We start from the raw sequence: 23,236 nt of genomic DNA on the forward strand, positions 1-23,236 counted from the left end.
AAAATTGTTTCTATAATCGCTAGCGTTTCCAGCGCTGCTAGCATTTCTAAGATTTTTCACATAATTTTTCCAGGCCAGGATTTCTCTGGCTGCAGTGTTTCTGTCAGGTTGCATTGCAAATTTAAACTTGGATCCATCCGGGGACTTAGCAAAAGCGCTAACTAACCCGTTGGAATCACATTTCATCTTCAACGTCGTTCCAGGTTGAATAGTATTATGGTGTTGTATCGCGGCGACAACACCATTAGCATCAAAATGAGTCATTTATGTTATTTGCCGTGTTTCTAATACTTTTCTATGTTCTCAGGCGATACAAAATCGACCCAGAAGAAGCCATCCAATGATCAAAAGAAGCCTTACGGGAAAGTGGCACAAATCATATAATTATATAGAATTTTGCCACTTTCCCGATTGGTCTATTTAACAATCTGAAGGTTGTAGTCGTTCTAAGATTTATCATACCGGTTAAACCAGTTATTAGCTTTCCAAATATAAAACTTCAACCATGAACTGGCATCGTCGGTTGCAAGAATATCTTTGCCGCCAACTCCAATATTTTCTGTTACTATTGTTTTTCGCCAGTCTTCGTTGTAGAAACAGTCAGGTTTTGGTCGCCACGGATAATATAACGTATAATCACTCACTTTGGTATGTTTGTTTTCGTTGGATTTTATTTTAGCTCCGTAATATCGGTAAATTTGTTTGATGCCTTCTTTAATTATTCTTAGTGTTGGATTTCTTGTTCTTGATCGGATTATTCTGTGTTCGACTAGTTTTTGATAATTCGCTGGGGATTTCAATATTATTTCTGCAGCCGCGTTAAGGTCTGTTGGAGTATTTTGATCGTAGGAAACATACGATGGAAGATTTCCTTGTGCAATTATTTCTTGTGTGTATTCACGGCGTTGTCTCGGTGAGATTGTATCACTGTTAAATTCGTTTTGTTGATATATTTGGTCGCCGGCGTAATCAGCTATCTTTTCTCGATATTCACGTTTCGCTGTTTTCCTTTCTTTGCATGCGGATTCAATCTCATCAGGGGTTAGTTTGCTAATATCACATTGATAAATGCTATTTAAGTAACTTACCTTTTTCTGATATGGATCAGAAACGTCTTCGGAATTATATTTGTAGTGAATTAACTCTGGTTTCACAGGATCATCTGGATTTTCCAAATCATCCCATATATCTCTGTTTTCCCAATCAGGATCTTTTCTTGACCGTTCCAAGTTCGCTACGGTTTCATCTTGACAAGGTTCAGCAGCTTCTTTCATTCGTTCACCCAGCGTTAATAACAGTTCCAAATCAACATTGGAATTATCAACGTAGTTCCCAATTATCTTAGTTATGCTAGCTTCTTTTTTTTATCTTTGAAAGTCTCGTAACTGTCAGGAGGAATTTCATCTATAGAAAACCCAGTTTTTTTCAAAGACGCAATTAACCTTGCAGTGAAATACTTCCTGGAAAGATTGTTTTCAATGGTATAACTGATATAAGCTTGACCGAAGGCCGAATTTTGATCAGCAATACTCGGTAACATTTTTTCCCTTTCAGTGTTAGTAAAGTTTCTCTCGCTGTTGATTATCTTCCTGGTCAGACTATCACGTGTTACTTCAAAGTTACTTTCTGGATTAGAACTTCGTTGTACTGAATAATGAAACTCACGAATATTTCTGAATCTCTGAAGAGCTTGTTTTGTTGCTTCAACTGATCCTAATTCCTGTGAAAACACAAACATCGCAGTGAAACTCTCATCAACGATACTAACTCCAGCTTCCAACGTGAGATTATAAATCACAATCTGAACATCTTTGAAAGCTTCAGATGGATTAGAGAAATCATTGTGTTTATTAGCCGCGTTTGTGTCAGCGTGATACCACTTCACAGATATTCCTCTTCGTTGTGCTTCTTTTGCTAGTTCTTCCACGGAGAACTTGCCGCGTCTTTTGAAATGTGTAAACACAGCTATTTTAGCTGTTGGATGATCTTTAAGATACTTCCACATTTTCTCATAATTGTCCTGGTGGCTGTTTTCCATGATAAGGACTTTTCCAGTATCAGGTTTGTAATCATTGACAATAAAGATTATATCTCTATTCATCATCTTGAATAATCTTAAATCATCATCGTTAGCGTCAGCATCTAACACTTTAATATATTCCGCTGCCGATATAAGTCCTTCAAAAGCTTCCCATAATTGTCTACTTCGTTTATTTCTGAAGCATTGCCTGAGAATTCCGTGAAACTCATCAACGATAACAACATCAGGTTCTCCTCTAACTCTCTCCAGTGAATCAAACTGAACAACTACTCGTTGTCCGTCACCGGGTTTGAAAACAATCTTTCCAGGAATCTGCGAGTACAGTTTAGTTTTGTAATCCGCGGAAGTCTTCGAAGATAATGTTTCCCTGTAACTGATGTACAGCACTGATAAACCCTCAGGAACTGATTCCCATGCTGCTTCTGATTTACCCATACCACAATATGACCCGTCAAGATAATCTTGGAAACGTAATTCATCTCGACGGCAACCACATCCTGAAATTCCGTTGGTGTTTTTAACGTGAGCAGGTGGTTCAGTATAGACAAGTCCAGGAGTTCTCGTTGAAAAAACACCAGAATAATTATTACGCCGTAACGATAATAAATGTTTTATGTAATCAGGTTTTCTTTGTTCCAGTGGTAGATTTCTTGCAACCGCATCAATAGCAGAATCAAATCCACCTGATAAATATTATTCTATGCGAGATTTCAAACTATCTTTGTCGACAAAGATACGTTTTCCGTACCTACGACCTCTTGGACAAATAATTTTGTAGTGACCGGAATAATCAACAACAAGAAGATTTTCGCATTTACTATCAATGATACACCGCGCTTCACCACAACCATGTCGTCGTTGGCAGATGACACAATCGTGTCCGGGTCTCATTTCAAAGGTCATCATGCGTCCAGAAGCACAAATTTGTCTAACAATCTGATCAGGTTTTCCAGTCACCGCAGTAGATATCGCTGCGATATCCTTGTCAGAAATACTTTGTGTTTGGAAATCCCAGGAAGTCTCAAAATTGAAGTCGTTCTGTTCATTAACTTTGACGTCTTCGAAAACAGTCATCAGCGAATCATATACAGAAATTCCATCTAATGAAGTTTTTATCACACTTCCTTGTTTATTTGATTTTGTTCCCTGCAACTTCAACCCGTGAAGACAAGCTCCATCATCAACGTCCCAACATGGATTATCCAGTGCAGTCTTCAACAATAATTGTTTATGTTCAGCAAGCGTTACAATCTTGTTAACCGCGGTTACATGAAGTCCTTTAGTTGTTTCTGATAACCGGATTTCCTTGTTTAACTTTTCGAAATAATTCCTGATCTCACGTTGATCTTCCTTGGAATCAATATCAACCGTGAACTTTCTCCTGACAAACTTTGGAAGAATTTCATTAACGCTAGTTCGCCCAGCATAGTATTTATTGAATATTTCTTTGATCGTATCAGTAGATTCCACGTCCCAGTAGTGAAATTCAGTATCAACATTTTTCAAACATTGGATAAATGGTCTTGCTCGACAAATTCCATTCACGGTGTTATCATCGATGGCTTCTTGTTTTGTTTTGTATATCTTGTAAAATTTAGTGCGCGGCGGATTTTCACGCATCTTCATTTCCGATTGATGCATCATTCTTATATTATATTTAGTGGCGTCATATCTCTAATATCTTATATGGTAATATCATTGTGTCTTTTCTGAAATACTAAAATCAATCCATAAGGACCCCTCAGTTTGTTAAAATAAGCCTTCCGGGAAAGTGGCACAAATCATATAATTATATAGAATTTTGCCACTTTCCCGATCCATCAAAATGTCTTTTTGTCATCTCGTCATTGTGAAGTCCCATCATTTCTCTTCATTGCACGATTCCTCATCAATTCCAGAATCATCCCCTTTCCAAACCCCGATTCCTGCACTCCGGTTCAGGATCTCGCTCACATCATATCTCACAGAATCACAATCTGAAGTTTTTATAGTTGCTTTTCAGCCCGGTTTTTCAGTCACTTTCGTTGGTATACTGAGCCAGGATAGAACTTTCTTCTGTCATATTTCTAACACCTTTGCTTACATTTTTCCCCGATCTTGTTTTCAAAGTCATTTTTCATCTCATTTCCAGATCTCAGATTCCATTTCTGATCACAATTCCGATCACATTTCTTCATCTTGGCCCCAGAATCCCATTTCCGGATCAAGTTATTTTTTAAAATCGAATTCCTCGGTTTCTCAATCTGACAGTTTGCTTATTTTTTTCCCCGTTTGGTTTTCATTAGTGAGCCAGAACCGCTATTTCACTATACTACTCCTTAGCGTGACAGGCTATGAAAAACAACTGTCACCTGTATGTTTTTTTTTATAAATCTTCTGCTTCCGGTTACATACTTTGTGGATGGTGTCGCGCGGCCTGCTGGTAATATGGCAGTTGATTCCCTATCCTTCTCTTACGTCGTTCCGAAAAGGAGTGCTCTGTGGCAATTTGTGTCTTCTTGAAAAGCCACTTTTTCCTCTCCATCTATTAACGCTCAGCTGAATAACGCGACCAGCTAACATTTTCTCCTGCTCACGTTTATCTGCACTCTTGCCACGGTATAACAACGGTTGTCTGGAAACACCGCCGCTGCAAGCGACTATATAGCGGAAAGTACATGGAACCTGGACAGCTATTTTATGTGTGCATCTGTTATCCGGACTGCCAGTATGACCTTACACTAGCACGTTTAGATAGATAACGTACGGGACGAACATCATGCGGTGGTGGTTCTGAAAGGCATTGATATTTTTGCCTGACTCCGGTAAGGACACCTTTTGTCGATTTTCGCTTATACCTTGTAAATCTTTAGTGAGGACTTCCAGGACGTTGACATAAATGCAAACGTGCTTTTCTTCTTGCGTTTTATGTGCTTATATTCTTAAATCTGACAGTTTGCTTATTTTTTTCCCCGTTTGGTTTTCATTAGTGAGTCAGAACCGCTATTTCACTATACTACTTAAGGTCACCGTATTACGAAAGCAATCGGAACAGCATCGTTTGAAACAATCATCGAAATCCCAAACAACATGGAAAAGGATTGACATTCACACTAGGACGGCTATAGTTTATTGACAGTTTCTAGTTTATGAACAGTAACCTGAGCTTGTAGCGAAACTACTAAAGAAGGCATTCCATGCCACAGCAAGAGACATGGCGTATAACGCGCTCAGGGAGAAGAATATAAATCTCCTTATAAGCAAAGCCATTTAACTATACGAACACAAGAGCAGCTTAAAGCGATTCTAAGAAACAAGGGTTCCAGCGATAAAGGCCTTTTATAAACAACTTAGACATGCCAGTATATCTGAAGTATACTACGAGTATGCACAAAGCGTGTGGAAGACGTCTTGCTGCCATAACAAGGAAGTTAATATTATCTCTACCCCATAATCGATGTGCTAAGGCAATTCTTTACACCTCGCTACGAACAACGGCATCGGCATTGCCCATTACTAAAACACACCCACAGTGAGCTAGGACGCATTCCGAACGATCACATGTGCCTAATTCAAGCACATGATATAAATCATCGAGCGTCTATGACATGATTCAGCGGCATGCCAAAGCGAGGGACCCATTGGGTCGAAACTATAAGAGCGAGAAAACCAACAAGCTTGATTTCTACCTCGACGCCCTGAACATTTATGGCTCGACCATGAAGCAGAATATACAAACTTGATGCTTTAAGTTGGTCAGCCCCACTGCACCAAAACTTAAGTAATCAGCAAAACCACCAAAGTGTTACTTCCTCGAAGGTGACATCGAGAATACTGAGCTTCAAGTAGCTACTATCCGCTATCTCCGGAGATCAGAAGTACTCCAGATAATTGGTTCAGTGATTATTAGCTTGTGTAAGCATTAAACGTGGAGAGGAGGTAACTTGAATACATTCTACACAAAATAGTTCACAATCTTCAAAAGGATAGTGTTATGAAGTTCATTACCGAAACGTCCACCTTTCCATCACGATGCATGCGCATCACCAAGTTCCATTGCACGATAGAGTTTGACTAAGTGTGGGGTTGGTAAAGTGCAAACAGCTGAACAAGGTACTGTGAACTAAGAATCAGTCGTAGTTCACTAAATACTTAATTCAGCTGATAAATGTACAGGCAGCACACACACACACACACACACACACACATATATATATATATATATATATATATCATATTTAGAAAGACTATAGAACACTTAAAGCAGCGGTTAAGAATGGATCTTGTGAGGCCTAAGGGCGACGAAGAAAAGCTATTTCTTCAATCACGGGAAATATTTAATGGCAACATTTTTGCTATACATTCCACAAAGGCCAGCCAGTATCTTATCCGCTCCATCTATGTGGGGCAGGCAATCCCTGACCTCAGCAAACAACTGATGCCAAACTTCTACAATAATCATATAAAAGTTCGGTGTGGTGACAAAGCGCACCTGTTGTATAAAGACACTGGCAGTGTGATGCCGACCATTGATATATTTTATGTCTATCGCGATATGGCCGTAGAGCTTACCTCTACGACGCGAATAAATATCCTAAAGAATATATCCTTTACAGCACGGCAAATCTAATGGTTATATACAAGTTGAACGATGAGTACAAATGGACCCACATCAGGGTTTGCTGATATCCTTCTGAAGATGTGCTCGATACAGACAGCTAACAGCACATAGAAAAATAATGTCCAGGACATTTCAAGTTCAGTCGCAAGGGTCTACCTTAGGAACCGCCTCTACCTCTATTACCCCGATTACATCCACGGCGACCACCCAAATATCCTGATTTACCGAATAAAAAAGACTAACCTTAGTCTGCTAGACAAGCGTAAACATTAAATACTGTACAACACAAGATCACCAAGCCTGGGAGGAGGGGTACCTTCCCCTGGGTAGAGAGTTTGAGAAGCCCTCGATTGTCAACAAAACCTGAAGAATAAAGGGGTTGTAGAAATTTACCGCTATCAGGCTCGAACTCAGAGCAATTTGTTCCATCCTCAAAGATAAAACTGTGGCCGTCATATTCTTTTGCGGCGAGTTTAGGTCCAGTTTGACATAAGGCCAACCCTTGTTTATAACCATTCAGAAACTGCGCAACTCTCGTTGGTTAGAGATAACCACTTTTTCCATGTACGGCTATTTGATAATGTGATAACCTCTTTTCCCATGTTCGGCTGTTCGATCTATGAACGAAAGTTTTCTGAGTTGACCCAAATTTCAAAATCAGGGAATATTCCAGAGTTACTAGCCCGCTCCCCAATTCGTGTCGTGCTATGTGATTACCTTATCGTAATATCATTTCAAAGGAGAAGCAGTCCGAAAGGCCTGGCTCATAATTTGATATGTGATCGTTAGCAGCTCGATGTAAAATGTTCAGCAGCGATGGACGTATCGGGCTGGGTATCAGTGACTGTACAGGCAGCACAGACAGGTGCAGATATAGTTTTGGTGTTTGTATATACCAGGATAAGCTGACTAATCTGCTATTTGTTCCGTTAGCGAGATATGCTTGTAAGGAAAAACCTCGGCAGCTCTTAAACATGCCAATTCGACTCCCTTAAGCTCTGCTCTGTTCGTTATAAGGATAGTGCGGCAGCGATTTCTCAGAATTGTACGGATGGAGTTAGTCGGCGCTGATCCTCCGCTTAGAGCAGTTGTAAATGCCAAGCTAGTAATATCGGGCAAAATGATATTCAGTCCACTGTGCCACCCTTAGAGCAACAGCAGAAACAGACACTCCCAGATGCAGCTCGCTGTCATCGATTTCCACCTCTTTCTTGCAGCTGGCTGAGAGCAGAAATATGTATCCACAGAAATTAAACTGGATTTCAATATGTACTGCAAAATAAATGGCTTCTATGAGGAACGCATCAGAAATCTGGGGTTTAAAGCAAAAAAGTCCGACACATTCGCTGTAAAGTTCGAGCGGGACTGAATTGCGCTAACTCATACAAAGAGCTTAGAGAATCATTTGGCCCCATGTATACTACAAAAGCAGGGTATTCAGTTCCTTCAAGCAATAGTTCTTGAAGTGAACCCGCTACTTTCTCAAGCACTGCTTTAGGAACGGATGACAAGGCAATGAAAGAAGCTAAAACACAGATGGATAAACGCCTCCAAATGTCATAAACCCTAGGCCGCAACACCACGCTTGACAAGACTCGTAGCGAGATTGAAAATACCTTCTCAAAGCTGACAAAACTCGATAAACACATCGCCGTAGAAAATAAAGACGTAAAGCCCTCTTTGACAACTACCTTACTGTGTCAGTCCTTCATTCGGCCACTAACCCAAAGTGAAGTACTGGCACATTAATATCATACTTGTCATCATGGATAGTGGCTACTAAAGCACAGAGGAGCGAAGCATAACAATGTCACGACAAGGAACTACGGATCATTCACACATGTAATGGCAAGAAAACGACAAAGCAGATTTGTACTAGCTGATGTTGCTCTTGAAACTACGGATTTGTTTTGGATAGAAGCCGTGTTTGCTTTGTTATTTCTCTTTGCCTTCGTTTTAATCAGGTAATAAAAAGGTGGTGAAATTGTTAGGGCTAGTTCCTGTTTATTAATGAAATGTGTTTATAGTTTATCTTCTACTTAAATTAATGCTTGAGTATGGTTGTAGGCTACACCTACCGAGTTCTTTTGAATGAAGTGTTTTAATGGGTCTCAGAGCAACTTCAGTGGCCTATGATACAATGTCAGAAAAAGTTTAATATTTTTATTCGATTTTGTTATGTTTTTCACAGATACTCACGCGTTCCTTGTCGAAGATTACTTGCACAATGCATAAATATTTGCACTAACCAGTATCTAAAAGGGATTGTAATCTACAACGTGAGGGTTCATACGATATTTAAATGGCTGCAAATCCACTCAGCGCCTGATTCTCAAAGAGCCATATATCTTTCTATCTATCATTTGAGAATGTGCTTCCCTTCCCCCAGTATTTGCAATTACTAGCTAGTTCACAGTACCTAATGAACGTACGACATAAAGGGTGCATTTTATTTCTCCATCCATTTTACCTTTAAAATCAGCTATTTAAGTCTCCCTTTTTCAGGAAGATGCCTTTAAGTGTATGACAAATTCTTTGAGGCAAACACAAGGCACGGCCATTCAATAGCAAGATCCAAAGAAATGTGGCATGGCAATACTAGACAGTGAAAACTGATATCACCATGACCAATGTTGTAGGCTGATATTAACCAGCTGGAGCATTACACACATGAAAAACAAATATGCAGTGAATGAGCAAATATCATCGCCGAAAAAGTCAAAATAACACACAAAAAAGATGGAGGATAATACTTTTGGGGCCACTTATTACAACTGTCAAGAGAAATAATGTGTGTCTGATAACACCTAAATTGTTCTGACTGATTTGCATCTCGTTTATACAAGTATACATGAGCGGCTTTAATGTCTACAACTTATTCCTGTTGCCGACAAATAGATGAAGGCAAGGTTCAGCGTAGATTAGCTAGTCAATAAATTACAAAGAAACTTAAAACAGGAAACAATCTTGCATCATGTGTTGTGCGTTAATTTGCTACTGATCGTGTTTTATTTCCATTTCAATGTGCATCAGAGTTTAGACAACGCAATCACTGCTATACCAGATAGTAATGTTACAAGTGTAAAAGGCACAACAATTTTGAAAAAACTTACCTGGAGCTTCCATTTAAATAGAAAATTGGCGTCTTCCTTTTGATGTTGTAGTCCAGTGCATGCAAAGGCTCAAATACATAGAATACGTCTGAATAATTCTTAAAAATATCCGCCGTAAAAGTTGAGCCAGATCGGAAATACGCGACAATCAACAATCTGTGTCCTTCCCTTTCCGTTTGTATTTCACCAACTGGACTTTGGTTTGACTTCATTGTTACATGCTTTGTGGTTGCGTATAGGGTCGTCATTTGTTGCTTGTTCTCAAACAAGGTTTCGTCAGTTTCCTTTTCCTGTCGATGTTGGTAGTCTGATTGTCGGACACCAGACGATGATTTTGTGGGAAATGACGCCTTTATTTCTTCCATTTCTGTATCCTTGTTTCCAATCACGCCTTGTTCTTCCTTCATCATCATTTCCAACACGCTTGTTATGTTTGGTCTGTTTTCCATGCTACGTTCATGTCGGACATTTGGAATATTCTCGCCTCTGTCTACTGATGTCGACTCCTTGTGCAGATTGACATCAATCACATAGGCACCAGCTGCTGATGGATGTAAAATGCGAGCTTTACCATTCTATTTAAATTACATTATATGTTGTGCCAAAGAAGTAAGATGGTGATGGGGTGGGGGTTGTCCGCGTATTCGTACTTAATTTGAATTTAAATAATAATATTTCAAGGTCGATGACAAGTATAATCTCTTTCTACACCATTAAGTCACGTGATTATATGAGGCAGTCAGTTTTCCCAGAAATTTATTGAAATTTCTATATGCTATATATTTTGAAAAGGCAAAGTAAAGTTGTCTACCCATGTAATAAATTTGCTTTCGAGGAACTGACAATTCGCTGGCTGCGATTATTTTTGTCGAAGTCGTCGAATTTCGTGATTTATTTAACTTCGGACATCGGAAACCATCTAAAATGAAAATGAAAAGTGCAGACCTTTGGCACTGTACCATATTTTATGGATAGCATCTGACCGAATTCGGCCCAACATAGTCAAGATACGTGCATATCACTGGATTGCTGAAGTTGATCAATAATTTTAAAATTCTTGTTAACGAGCAAGTTTTCAAGATTCAAGTCAAAACAATATCCAGGTCAAACAATTAGTAAATAAAGGCCTTACACAAGTTGAGCAGATGCTGAGAACTTCAGATGGAATCGTATGAAAAATATCGTTTAGTAAAGTCACACGGGTCATGTATGCGTATTTAGTCATTTTAAATTAAAAATAAATTGTTCTTTTAAAATTTAACACTTGTTTTTCTTTAACCAAATTCTACTCAATCCTTATTATAAATTGCTCTGCAACCTTAACTGTCATCAAAAAACTTCCAGATGTAAATCGTCGATCTCTATAATCTTTTATAATGGTGGACAAGTACTAAACTTGGGTCAAGGAAAGAGCACGTTTTTGGAATCGTGACAATATAATAAAATCCAAATTTGTTTATTAATATGCGTAGCTATCATTGTGACTTCACGCGCGCTACATTCAATTCAGATAGTACTGGGTCATACCTTTAGGTTAATGGGTCATAACTTTAGGTTAATTTCGTCCGAAAAATGTCTACGTATATAAGCATTGATTTTGCCGTTTGCAGTTTTAGGGGCGTCTAAATAATGACCTTCAAACGAAATGTGGATGTATAAGGATCCAAATGAAGTGAATACTCGTCACTTAAAGGTATGTAGAATCAAATTTTAAAAATGATACTCATTACTGAAATAGTTGTTGTTGAATACCTACATGACCTTTGTGACTTTGGTACTATTTTATGATAGGAACCAACCGATTTACCCCACACCACCATTTCCACCACCAACAGATTGTAATGGTAATGATTTCAAGGCTGTGTATTTCTCATTCTTAGACATCTACAGATCTCACGATGCATCAACACTGAAACATTCGGACAACCGTATACAAGATATTGACAGATGTGTTACAGATAAGATTTTCCTACGAGAACTCGATCCCATAAATTGGAAGAAAAAATAATTATACACTATTTTAACTGTTGTAGTGATGCATTCATATTAAACAGAATTTTACATGTGCGTTGAAAACAATGGATTTATCACTGGAACTTCTACAAAGAAAGTCTAATAATACACTCTTTATGCACAATAGATGGTGGATGTACAAGTAATGACAATGCGAAAGAAGGACTTGCAACAGTCACGAGATCAAAATACAAAATTGCTGGTAAAAGCACTTTAAATGCATTTTACTGAAATGTTTCCTTTTTTGCCTAAAAATCTATGCAAATGTGCCATGATATTATGCGTGAATTGGTATCCTGGTCGTCTCAAATGTTTCTGAATATTAAAAATATATTGTTTATTTTTAGAAATAAAGTACAACTTACGCAACAGTTTTAGAAAAGAAAAATTAAATATACATGGGTTTGCAAATGAGGTGGTGATGAGAACTTGGATTGGTAGGCTCATCAAGTGACCTTCTCCTTCTTAAAGTCGCAATTTACGAGCGTACATCTAGTACTGATAAAAGCCAGATAGATGTACACCTTTAGTTGATGTCTGCCTTGCTAACCTGTAGAGTATCATTTAGTTCATTATTTGTACAACGCAACATACAGAAGTATTCTACTCCGATAAATGAAAAAAGCATCATTTAATGTCTTAAAGTCACATTATAAAGACACTAAATCCGATATAATTGTTAATTGTATACTTATAATATGTTATGTATATTTAATTTAATTGTTTGTTTGTTAGTTTTTATAAATTATTTCATTACATGCTATTTGCAATGTAACATTGTATGTTGGACTTGACCTTATCAAAAATTGTGTTATTTTTGCTTGACCTGATTCACTTTTTTAATTTTATTTTATTTTATGTCAACAAATAATATATAACGAAATTATTCTCTATGTGTATGAGATTAATATCAGGATTTTTATTCAGGTACATAAAGAAGGAGTAAATATTTTTATTTGGTTTTGGAATTTCCTAAGTGAATTTTACAGGTTATTGTGTTGTAAGGTAAATACAAGGCTCATTAGATCATTCTAGAAGGTTATTTTCCATTTAGTAATGTTTATGTTTAGAAAATGTTAATTGTGACCTGATAACTATATATATTGTAAATGTGAGGATTTTACCATTCGTGGTTTAACATGTATTACTTTTAAATTGTAGTATATGTTGTGACCAGGAGTTTTGGGCTGAAATCTTTTTTTGTTCAAATTATTGAATTCAAGTGTTTATTTTCTCTGGAAATACAAAAGTGCTCTGATAAAATTTTTGGATAAAGACATTCACTAGAATTTATGCTGAATTCAACATGGGATTATATTACTATGATTCAACAAAAGACTGTTAACACATCAGCAGGGACCCCGAATGGCCGAGTGGTCCGTAGCGCTCACCGTTACGGATCACTGCCATTTCTCCTCTATCTGCGTGGGTTCGAGTCTCGGGCTCAGCCAATGTGGGTATGTGAGAAAGCTTGCCGGTAGCTTCTCGTTGGTCGGTGGTTCTTTCTGGGGTTTTCCCGGGTTCTTCTTCCACCATTAATACTGGGCGTCATTTATGGCCTATCTTGTGGTAAAAAATGGCGTGAAACCCTATAACAGCAAGAACACATCAGCACTGCATAAGCTATAACAGACACGTTATCGCTCTCAGTTTTGGATCTCTTCGAATTGTAATGAGTTTTATTCAGAACTTTATATTATAAGGTTTTGTGTCTGTAATTCTTGAATTATTTGGGGATTTAATTCGCAATACCCTAAGTTCTGTTTTCTCATATTCACATTGTATTCTAGGGACATAAATTATTTGTAAAATTTTATTAAGCTTGTTGTCTTTCACTCTTTTCTGTTACTTATTTCAAATCATAGACTCGTAACAAATATAAATGTGAACATCAAATGGTACATTAGTAAAATATACAATCATTACTTATTGTGCCATTTTTGCATCTGCAAATATGTAGATTATATGCGGGCGGAGAAAGTTCATGTGTTATCGGACGACTGATTTGCAGAAAAGCGAGAGACAGAGAGAGAGAGAGAGAGTCGTACCTGCACGGTGTACCATCATGTAATTGGCAGCGGTGAAAAGCACACCCAGTACGATAGTAAAATAAAGGAACTGTTTCTGGCGTTGAAAGTTCTGCAAGATTAAATAAGTGACTTAAATTAGAATCGTTAATTATTGTTAATTATCTCACTTTTGTCGAGTTTCTTGTAAGATATATACCATACGGTGATAGGCGATCAAGTTATCATAAAATGTTCTCTACAACGATGAGGAGTTTTACTTATACGCAGACAACTGAAACTTTGGTCTTGCTTTCTTCAGAACGACATAAAAAGGAAAAGTGGTTAAAAAGAAAAAGAGAAAAGCATCAAGTTAAATCGAAGAAATATAAATCTATACCACTTGTTGTTGAAAATGTCAACAAAACATTTTTGTTTATATACTTTATTTCTCCTTGAAACTGAATGAAAAGAATCAAACAATAGATTATATCGACGCTGAATTGCATCGTTCCATGACTCAGTATCGCTTTAATTCATTCAAACAACTTGAATATTGTTTCCTTTTAGAAGCCACTAATTGCTGGAAACAAAAATATTGCATACTGACGATACACACGGCCATTTTAAAGGTTCCTGGACATGTCGTTCTTGTCGACAATTAGCAGACTTTCAAACAAACTACGTTATTTTGTTTCTGACCTGCGCCGAACTTCCCATTATTTGATTTCCGGGTCATCTGACTGTTCGCCGCACTTTAAAACTAACTTGTACTGTTACTATGACGATTTCAATGTGACGTAGCTATATTTTGCAATAGCAGTCAATGAAGATTGTGGTTGAAACAAGTTCGTAGATAGCTTTGCTTCCTATATTGCGCGTAGTAAAATATTTCAAACTGTTGGGTCTCTGAGCAATAATTTTTGACATAACTATAATACTATATTTAATTTTGCCTGTTCAATTATATATATATATATATATATATATATATATATATATATATATATATATATATATATATATATATATATATATATATATATATATATATATATATATATATATATATATATATATATATATATATACATACATACATACATACATACATATATATATATATATATATATATATATATATATATATATATATATATATATATATATATATATATATATATATATATATATATATATATATATATATATATATATATATAAGTGACTTAGGAGGACGAGGGTTTCTAGAATGATGAATAAGTTGAGTGTGCTGATATTATAAATCCTGGACATTTTTCAACGCCTTTGAAAACACATGCCAAACATACGGTACTTTAAAAAAGTTAGGTGTTCCAGAATTTTCAGTGTATTAACTACTTTTGAGAAATTCCTTAACCCTAAAAGTCAGGACTTTTTCTGATCTATCTACAACAGATAATCCTTTATTCTATTTCTGACATGCGCTGTAGATTTCTAGATGTAACTAAAAAGAAAATATCGATCTAAGAGAAATTCTCAAACATGATTTTGCTGCTTTTTAAATTGAACAACAAACAACAAACAAAACAGCAACAAAACAACAACAACAACAATAAAACCAATCCATGGGGATATATATATATATATATATATATATATATATATATATATATATATATATATATATATATACTATATCTTAATGCACAACAAAAAATCTAATTAATAGGTAAACAAGATGCTTGGTGAATATTTGATCAACCAATGGTTCTTTATTGATTATAGCAATGTGTTTTCTTCTTACTCGACCGATGATCGATGCCATTTACCGCTGGAATATGATCAAGAGGAATTAAACACGAGACTGTTAATGATCTTTGTAATCAGTACTGAAATTACAAAGACGTTAATGTAATCACTAACCGTTACATTTTGCAGAACATTTTATCAGGTATGTACAACGTTTTTCTGTTTTGCACGAATTGTGTGGATGTGACTTGATTAACTGAATGATGTGCCGGAAATTACGCCACAAGCCCCGGATCTGCAGCATTGTATTAATTGGTCAAGTCAAGGATAATTAAAATGGGGGCAGGCAAAAGTTTGACAACGGTTGAATTGACAACAATCAGCGCGCAGTAATATTGTTTTCCTGGCAACCTAAGTGAAACAAGAGCATTCCTTTAACTTCAAAATAGGTGTGACAATGACCTTGACCTGAGAAAAGCTAATGGATATTGTCGAATATCGAATAAGAATTCAGATTGCAACAAGATGCACACTTTGTGTACTCTTTGTAAATGAACAATGTACATGGTGTAGGGTTCGTTCTATGCTGAAATCCCTAAAGATTTAAAGGCAGCTTTGGATGACACGGATAAGTATATTTACTGTAAAAACCCTAAATTTTAATTGTATGTCTAAACAAGATTCTAATTTTATGAAGATATAAAACAAAAGAGAAGGTTGTACAATTGGAATATAGTAAATCACATTCTTGTAATGTTTTCTTAAACAGTGTTTTATTCCATGAAAAATCAACCCCAACGTCATTGTTATGTTCCTGGGCTTTCATCTTCACACAAATATCCTTCAGCAGTTTCAAACCATAAACGCTGAGATTTTAATTCGATCCTGTTTCTCCTGTCATACAATTTTTATATATATTCTCTGTACAACACGAGGTCAAAAATATCAGCGCGATACAACCTTATGCACTCAGGACTGGAACGGCGGGGGTGGATGGGATGGCAGGGTTTCCGGCCCCAACCCTGCTTAAAAAGCTTACACACACAAACCTACAAGCGTACATTAACTTGTCACTTAATATTTAACCATTGTATTGTTCTTGCTCATGTTATTGGGTATTATGCACACTTTGAGTAAAGAGACACAGACTTTTGATTTGGTGTCTTTCGAGAAAAGTTGCGACTCTTTTGAAATTTTGGAGAGAATAAAAAACACTTGACATAATCCGGCCTTGGCATTACTTGGAGCCCCGAGCGGTCGAGTGGTCTAAAGCTCTCACCTTTACGGATCACTGTAATCTCACCTCTATCTGCGTGGGTTCGAGTCTCTGGCTCAGACAATGTGGATACACGAGAAAGCTTGCCAGTAGCTTCTTGTGGGTCGGTGTTTCTTTCCGGAGTTTTCCAGGGTTCTTCCTCCACCATTTATACTTGCCACCATTTATAGCATATATTTTGCTGAAAAATGGCATTAATCTCTATAACAACAACATCCGACCACTTCAATGACAGGTCTGAAAATGATATTAAAGAATTTAAAACAAGCTTTTGTGTAGCGTGAGTACTAAGTCATCGTTTCTGGTCTATACAGAACCAAACTGATCACGTTTGGATTGTGGGCGTCTAATGCAAAACAATATAAAACAATCTCCTTTGGAATCGAATTTATCCGTTAGTATTTATAATAGTTTAACGTTAACCGTCTTCATCATATTCCGTTTGGCAGAGCGATAACGTTTAAATAATCCAGACCGTCAATATTTTTCACAATGTTTAATCATCTACACATTGTGCAAGCTAGAATGCAATATGCTTGGTTTTGTGTGTGATTTTAATTTTTAACGTAGATTTAACATTTTTTTCAGTCATATCGCTACTATGTCTGCAGTGTGGCAGTTTATAGTGATGTCTAGTACTGGGTCATCATGCCGCAGCCATGTAGTATGATGTCCCACCCAGCCATATTATCCTGACACCAGACTGACCAGTCCTTACACTAACCTCTTAATGCTGAGCTCTAAGCGAGACAGTTGTTAGTACCATTTTTGTAAATTTGCAATATGCTGCAAACAACCAGGGTAAGTTTTATGTAAATTAGAGAGTTTATGCAATCAAGGTTAATGGCTGGAATACACTGCAATAGCAGGGACGTTTAAGAACACCACAATTCAATAATGTATTCATTAAATATTGGTTTTACTGTCTTTGGCCCTATTAAAACAATAAATAATTCTAAGGTTATGGTAATGAAATCGAATACATATAGTTTGCCTTCCCTTTTGTAGAACATGTTATAGAAATAGACAACCAGATTTATTTTTCTTTAAACGTATATAATTGATTAAATAGTATGCATTTATCAATTAATGTACTTTAGAAATAATCTTAGAATTAAAACCAATTAGACATGGCTCAGTATTCAAACGGTGAATCCAGATGTTTCCATTAATAGACTTTCCATTTCATAATCACTGTTGAATTATGTTCCCTTTGTACAGTTATTGTGCAACGGTTTTAAGAGAAAAATTTTATAACATATATGATTACAGTGATACTTTTGGAAACTTGCGGATGATATATAAGTTTAAAGGGTAAATTTTATGTAAATTAGAGAGTTTATGCAATCAAGGTTAATGGTTGGAATACACTGCATATTTATATCAGCATGCACACAACGATCAGAGAGATCGTTAGGACTGGTCGGCTTGGTGTCAGAATAATGTGACTGGGTGGGACAACATGCTACATGTCTACGGCATGATGTCCCAGTGTTAGTCACCACTACAAACTGTCACACTGCAGACATGGTAGCGATATGACTGAAACATTATTAAAAGCTACCTTAAAAATCTAAATCACATACACACAATCATAGAGTGACTTTATTGCACGTATGCATGTTAGATTCACTGTGCAAACACGCGTCAATACCATTATCTTGGTACTTCATGGAACCTCAGATTGTCAGTGCTTCGGAACAATACTCCCACTCTAGACTGTAGCCGGCAAGTAAACACGTGTTACAAGTGCTTGGTGTGCAACCATCCTGGACCTTACATTTATTACCCACCCACCAAAACAAGTATATGATATGCAGCACACAAATAATCGTTTTATTAATTCATCCTGGTAGATGTTTCATAATCAGCTTCGATTATGAAGATGTGATTCAGAGATATATGTAAAAAAAAGTAAAAGCAGTAACATGCATATAGGTGTCGATGGTGGTAACTTACCCAGATGTCATCCATGATTTACGTTCCTTTCTATGACCCACTTACTCATGCTCGAAATGCTCATGCGCTATTCGAAACAAATGATAACCGTGTGGCACAATGCATTTGAGAAAAACATTCTCGACGATAAACTGATACATCTGCTCTTGTGATTGTTGTGATTGTCGAAACACTAAAGACTTCCGAATGATATGTATAACCGTGACATTATACTTATGTATATATCTGAAGCATTCCAGTAGATTTATACGCTTGTTTGGAAGATTTGCATACGTCTTGTGGAGGTTATCGGAATGGCATTTCGTTGTTAGCAAATTCCGGTGTTGAGAGAGAGAGAGAGAGAGAGAGAGAGAGAGAGAGAGATGGGGGGGGGGGGGGGGGGGCGGTGTAGCGCGGGGAGTGGAATAGTTGATAAATATACCGATCACTCAAACCTATCATAGAAAATGCGCGCGCACAAACTATAATATAAACGCGAAGTTCCAACACATAACTAAACACCGCGTCGCAATTAGGTGCAGTAAGGACAAATGTTAATATTAACTGATTCCGCTATTTTATGTTGAAAAAGTAGTGATTGACATAATATTCGCCGCTGCTTGGTGCATCGTGCTCGCAGTCCTTTAATGGAGGTCTTCCCTAAATGACTAGCACCCACCCCAAGAAAATGTAGCACTTACTTTATTAAATACATTGTAATGACTCGTGAGCAATTAATCCATGCCAAAATAATGTCAATACTTCCAAAAGAATACTTTCTTCGTGAACAGTGTTTGATAAATGTTCGACTAAAAAGTAAAATCGGACGGAGGACATAAAAGACCTACCCGAACACTAAGTTATACTGAGATTATACACACTGTTTTGAATATGGCCCATATAAACATGTATAGTGTAGGTAGTTTGCACTTAGCATCTTTTATTTATAAGACACGGTTTCCTCCCCGTTACTGGCATTTGCTTATGTTATTTCAGTAGTGGAAACTGTCTTCATAGACCACGCAAGGGAACTATAAAAGGATGTCTCTAAACACAGTTTCTCTATAACAGTTTTTCATCATTCAGAATATCAATAGAATCAAACTTTGGGACACGTTATATTTATTTAGGGAGCTATAAATAGTATATTCAAAGGACTGCCTAACCTTTTGGGACACACAATTGTGATTGGTTTCCATAGTTTTGTTTCCCATTCATTTCCCTCATTATTTTCGTCAGCCACGAGGGACACTAATACCAAAAACCACTGTTCACATTCAATTACAGAATTTAAGTGTTTATTGATTAAACGACGTGGATCTACGATAAGCCATGCATGATAAACATACAGTAATAGCTTACACAAAACCAATTACATGTTTCTTTTATCTTTTTATCAAGCTTCTAACGACAGTCCATCGATAGAAGCATGGGAGAATCTGTATTGAAACTTTATTTTCACGATCAGTTCTGATAGCGGAGAGAGAGAGAGAGAGAGAGAGAGAGAGAGAGAGAGAGAGAGAGAGAGATGTAGAGAGAGGGAGAGAGAGGGAGGGAAAGAGATTCAAACTTGTATAATATTATTACCCATTTAGACGGCTCCGGTGGCTTAGTGATTACATCCTCCGCCTCGGATGCTTGAGGTCGTGGGTTCAATCCCCGGCCGAGTCATACCAAAGACTTACAAAAATGGTACTAACAGCTGCCTCGCTTTTCGCTCAGCATTAAGAAGTTAGTGTTAGGACTGGTCGGCCTGATGTCAGGATAATGTGACTGGGTGGGACATCATGCTATATGTCTGAGGCATGATGCCCCAGTGCTAGGCACCACTATAAACTGCCACACTGCAGACATCGTAGCGATATGACTGAAAAATTGTTAAAGCTACGTTAAAAATCCAAATCACACACACACACACACACACACACACACACATTACCCATTTAGAATTTTATTAGCAAATCGATCAAATAAAATGTGTTTAGCTGATCCTTTCAGTGCCTCGTAAACTCCTAAAAATAGGGTTGATAAAATAATGTTGCTGCCATTTGCAACGATTCCATTTACGCAGCATAAAGTAATTTAATGAGGACCACAAAGAACATTTAGGAAAGCTTAATTTGTAGTAAATGTATGTGCCATGCAGTAAGTATGCATGTATGTATGTATGTATGTATGCATGTATGTATCTATGTATGTATCTATGAATGTATGTATGTATGTATGTATGTATGTATGTATGTATGTATGTATGTATACATGTATGTATCTATGAATGTATGTATGTATGTATGTATGAATGTATGTATGTACGTACGTATGTATGTATGTATGCATGTATGTATGTATGTATGCATGTATGTATGTATGCATGCATGCATGCATGCATGCATGCGCGTATGTATGTATGTATGTATGCATGTAGGTATGGATAAATGTATGTAGATAGGTAGGTTGTTGTTGTTGTTGTAGGGTTTAACGCCATTTTCAGCACAAGATAGGCTATACATGGCGGCCAGTATAATTGGTGGAGGAAGAACCCTGGAAAACCCAGGGAAGAACCACCGACCCACGAGAAGCTACTGGCAGGCTTTCTCACGTACCAACGTTAGCCGAGGCTGGACTCGAACTCACGCAGACAGAGGTGAGATGGCAGTGATCCGTAACGGCGAGCGCTTTAGACCACTCGGCCACTCGGGGCCCCTGATAGGTAGGTATGTAGGTATGTATGTATGTAGGTATGTAGGTATGTATGTATGTATGTATGTATGTATGTATGTATGTTACTTGAAAGCTCTTCAAGGCCATTTTGTTTTACGCGAGTGGTTCTTTGCAAATATCTCTCTCCGTTAGATTGGAACAGCTATTAATTGATAAAATCGTACGTCGGCGTCGTCGCAGTAACATGTAGCAACAACTAAGTGAACGTGACAATATTGGCAAGGGTTTTAAAAACACCAGAAAATGACCATGATACGATTAATATTGTGACGTTTATATGCCAGACGGAGGTTGACGAAACATGTGTTCTCACAGGGTTTCGAGACCTTCTTTTGAATCACACAAATGAAGCTAGACTGGGAAAGGGACCTGTTACATTAAATGATCTGAAATGGCAATAGGCTTGTCTGGAAAACTGAGAACTACGAATGACAATCATCGGTGCTTTTCAGGTCAGACTTTGCGAGAGCGCCCCAGATCATCATTTGATAATCCCATCGGAAGGATGAGTGACACGGGATCACAAAAAACCGACGTCAGAGTTCATAACGATATGATCGCTTTCTGGATGACAATTTGGTAGAAACATTTCGCCAGATCAACTTTAAATTATATCTTTCCAATTTCGGAGAGTGCACTATTATTGTTGGTATCACGAGGGCGGTATCTCGTCAAAGATGTGCACATGCATGAAGACAGACATGAAATTTCATAACGAATATAGCTTATGGAATGAACAAGACTCGGGCGCAGTATTATGATATTCTGAAAGTAAACCACTTCTAAATTTCCCTATGTACTTTAGGACTTAGCCAAAATTTATAATGATCACGAAAGCTGCTCCTGTTCTGCTTTTTCCCAGTCGAGACTAAATCATTGTTTACATTCCAAGGATAAGGGAACTCTCATTTTATCTTTATTACTGCCTCTAACGTTGACTTGGAGACAACATTCGAAAAACTTCATTGATTGCTTTTGTCAGTTATCGTTTATTATCAATTACGATAATCTGTGATTGTATCAACATGAACTCCATTGTTGTAGGAAGGATAAACCAAAGGTCATCCAACATTGCACTTTTTTCTTTGCTTCTGAAATTCCTGTATTGTGTGAACCGGTCCAATGATATCTAATGCGATAAACAAAGAAACACAGGGAACAGAAAGTTTCAGAACGGAATTGTCCAGACTCTTCTGCAGCTTGGGATGCAGAGAAAACTGCACTTGAAATCCAGACGTGCATGAATCAAAGGTCAAATCTGTGACAGGGAACGAAGAGATCAGACTTGAAAAACAAAAATGAAAAATACACATATGAGATGCTGCCAAAGCCTTTGGAGAGTTCCTACTGTAGATGTTCCTTTTTATGCGTACTGTGCATTTTATTCCACAAATGAATGAAACGGAAGGGGATACATTGAAGACAATGCAAATATTTCAAGAGTGCAGTATGACGAATGTTAGTTTAAGCGAATAAAACCTATTTGGTGAATGAAAGTCACTACTGTTGGACTAGCTGAGAACACAATGTCTTTAGAATTCTTGGCGCCCATTTTCACAACACAAATACGTAAAAACAAATTCTTGTTTGAAGCACTAAATAAACTGGTTTGGTTGAGATTTATAAACTAAGCTTGCCAGTGTTAGTTGCATGTTCCGCTCTGCTTTGATATTTTCGCAAGGGCCATAAGCTCTGCCCAACCTATTTTCAAAATGCGACAAATGTGCTGTATGGTATTGTCAAGAGATCGTTGAACAACGTAATTGCGTTTTATGGTAGTGCATCTTATCTGAACGA

The 23,236-nt window shown here is 37.2% G+C and overlaps 1 protein-coding gene across 2 annotated transcripts in view; it reads right to left on the minus strand.

Annotated features, from left to right (window-relative positions):
- LOC149804120 (carbohydrate sulfotransferase 1-like) overlaps nucleotides 1-18,871 on the minus strand; it is a 34,554-nt gene extending 15,683 nt beyond the window's left edge. The window contains exons 1-3 of one of the 2 annotated variants that reach the window (XM_089954087.1): nucleotides 18,740-18,871; nucleotides 13,816-13,906; nucleotides 9,755-10,295 (exon numbers count right to left, since the gene is read on the minus strand). In XM_089954087.1, coding sequence (XP_089810213.1) covers nucleotides 9,755-10,295; nucleotides 13,816-13,906; nucleotides 18,740-18,754 — 647 coding nt within the window. In that variant the 5' untranslated portion in view covers nucleotides 18,755-18,871. Of the gene's footprint in view, nucleotides 1-9,754; nucleotides 10,299-13,815; nucleotides 13,907-18,739 lie in introns of both variants that reach the window. The other variant, XM_089954086.1, reaches the window with a different exon arrangement.
- Nucleotides 18,872-23,236: the final 4,365 nt, after the last annotated feature.

Source organism: Sinohyriopsis cumingii, chromosome 3 (assembly GCF_028554795.1).
Source record: "Sinohyriopsis cumingii isolate HCF-2022 chromosome 3, ASM2855479v2, whole genome shotgun sequence".
Classification (NCBI taxonomy): Eukaryota; Metazoa; Mollusca; class Bivalvia; order Unionida; family Unionidae; genus Sinohyriopsis; species Sinohyriopsis cumingii.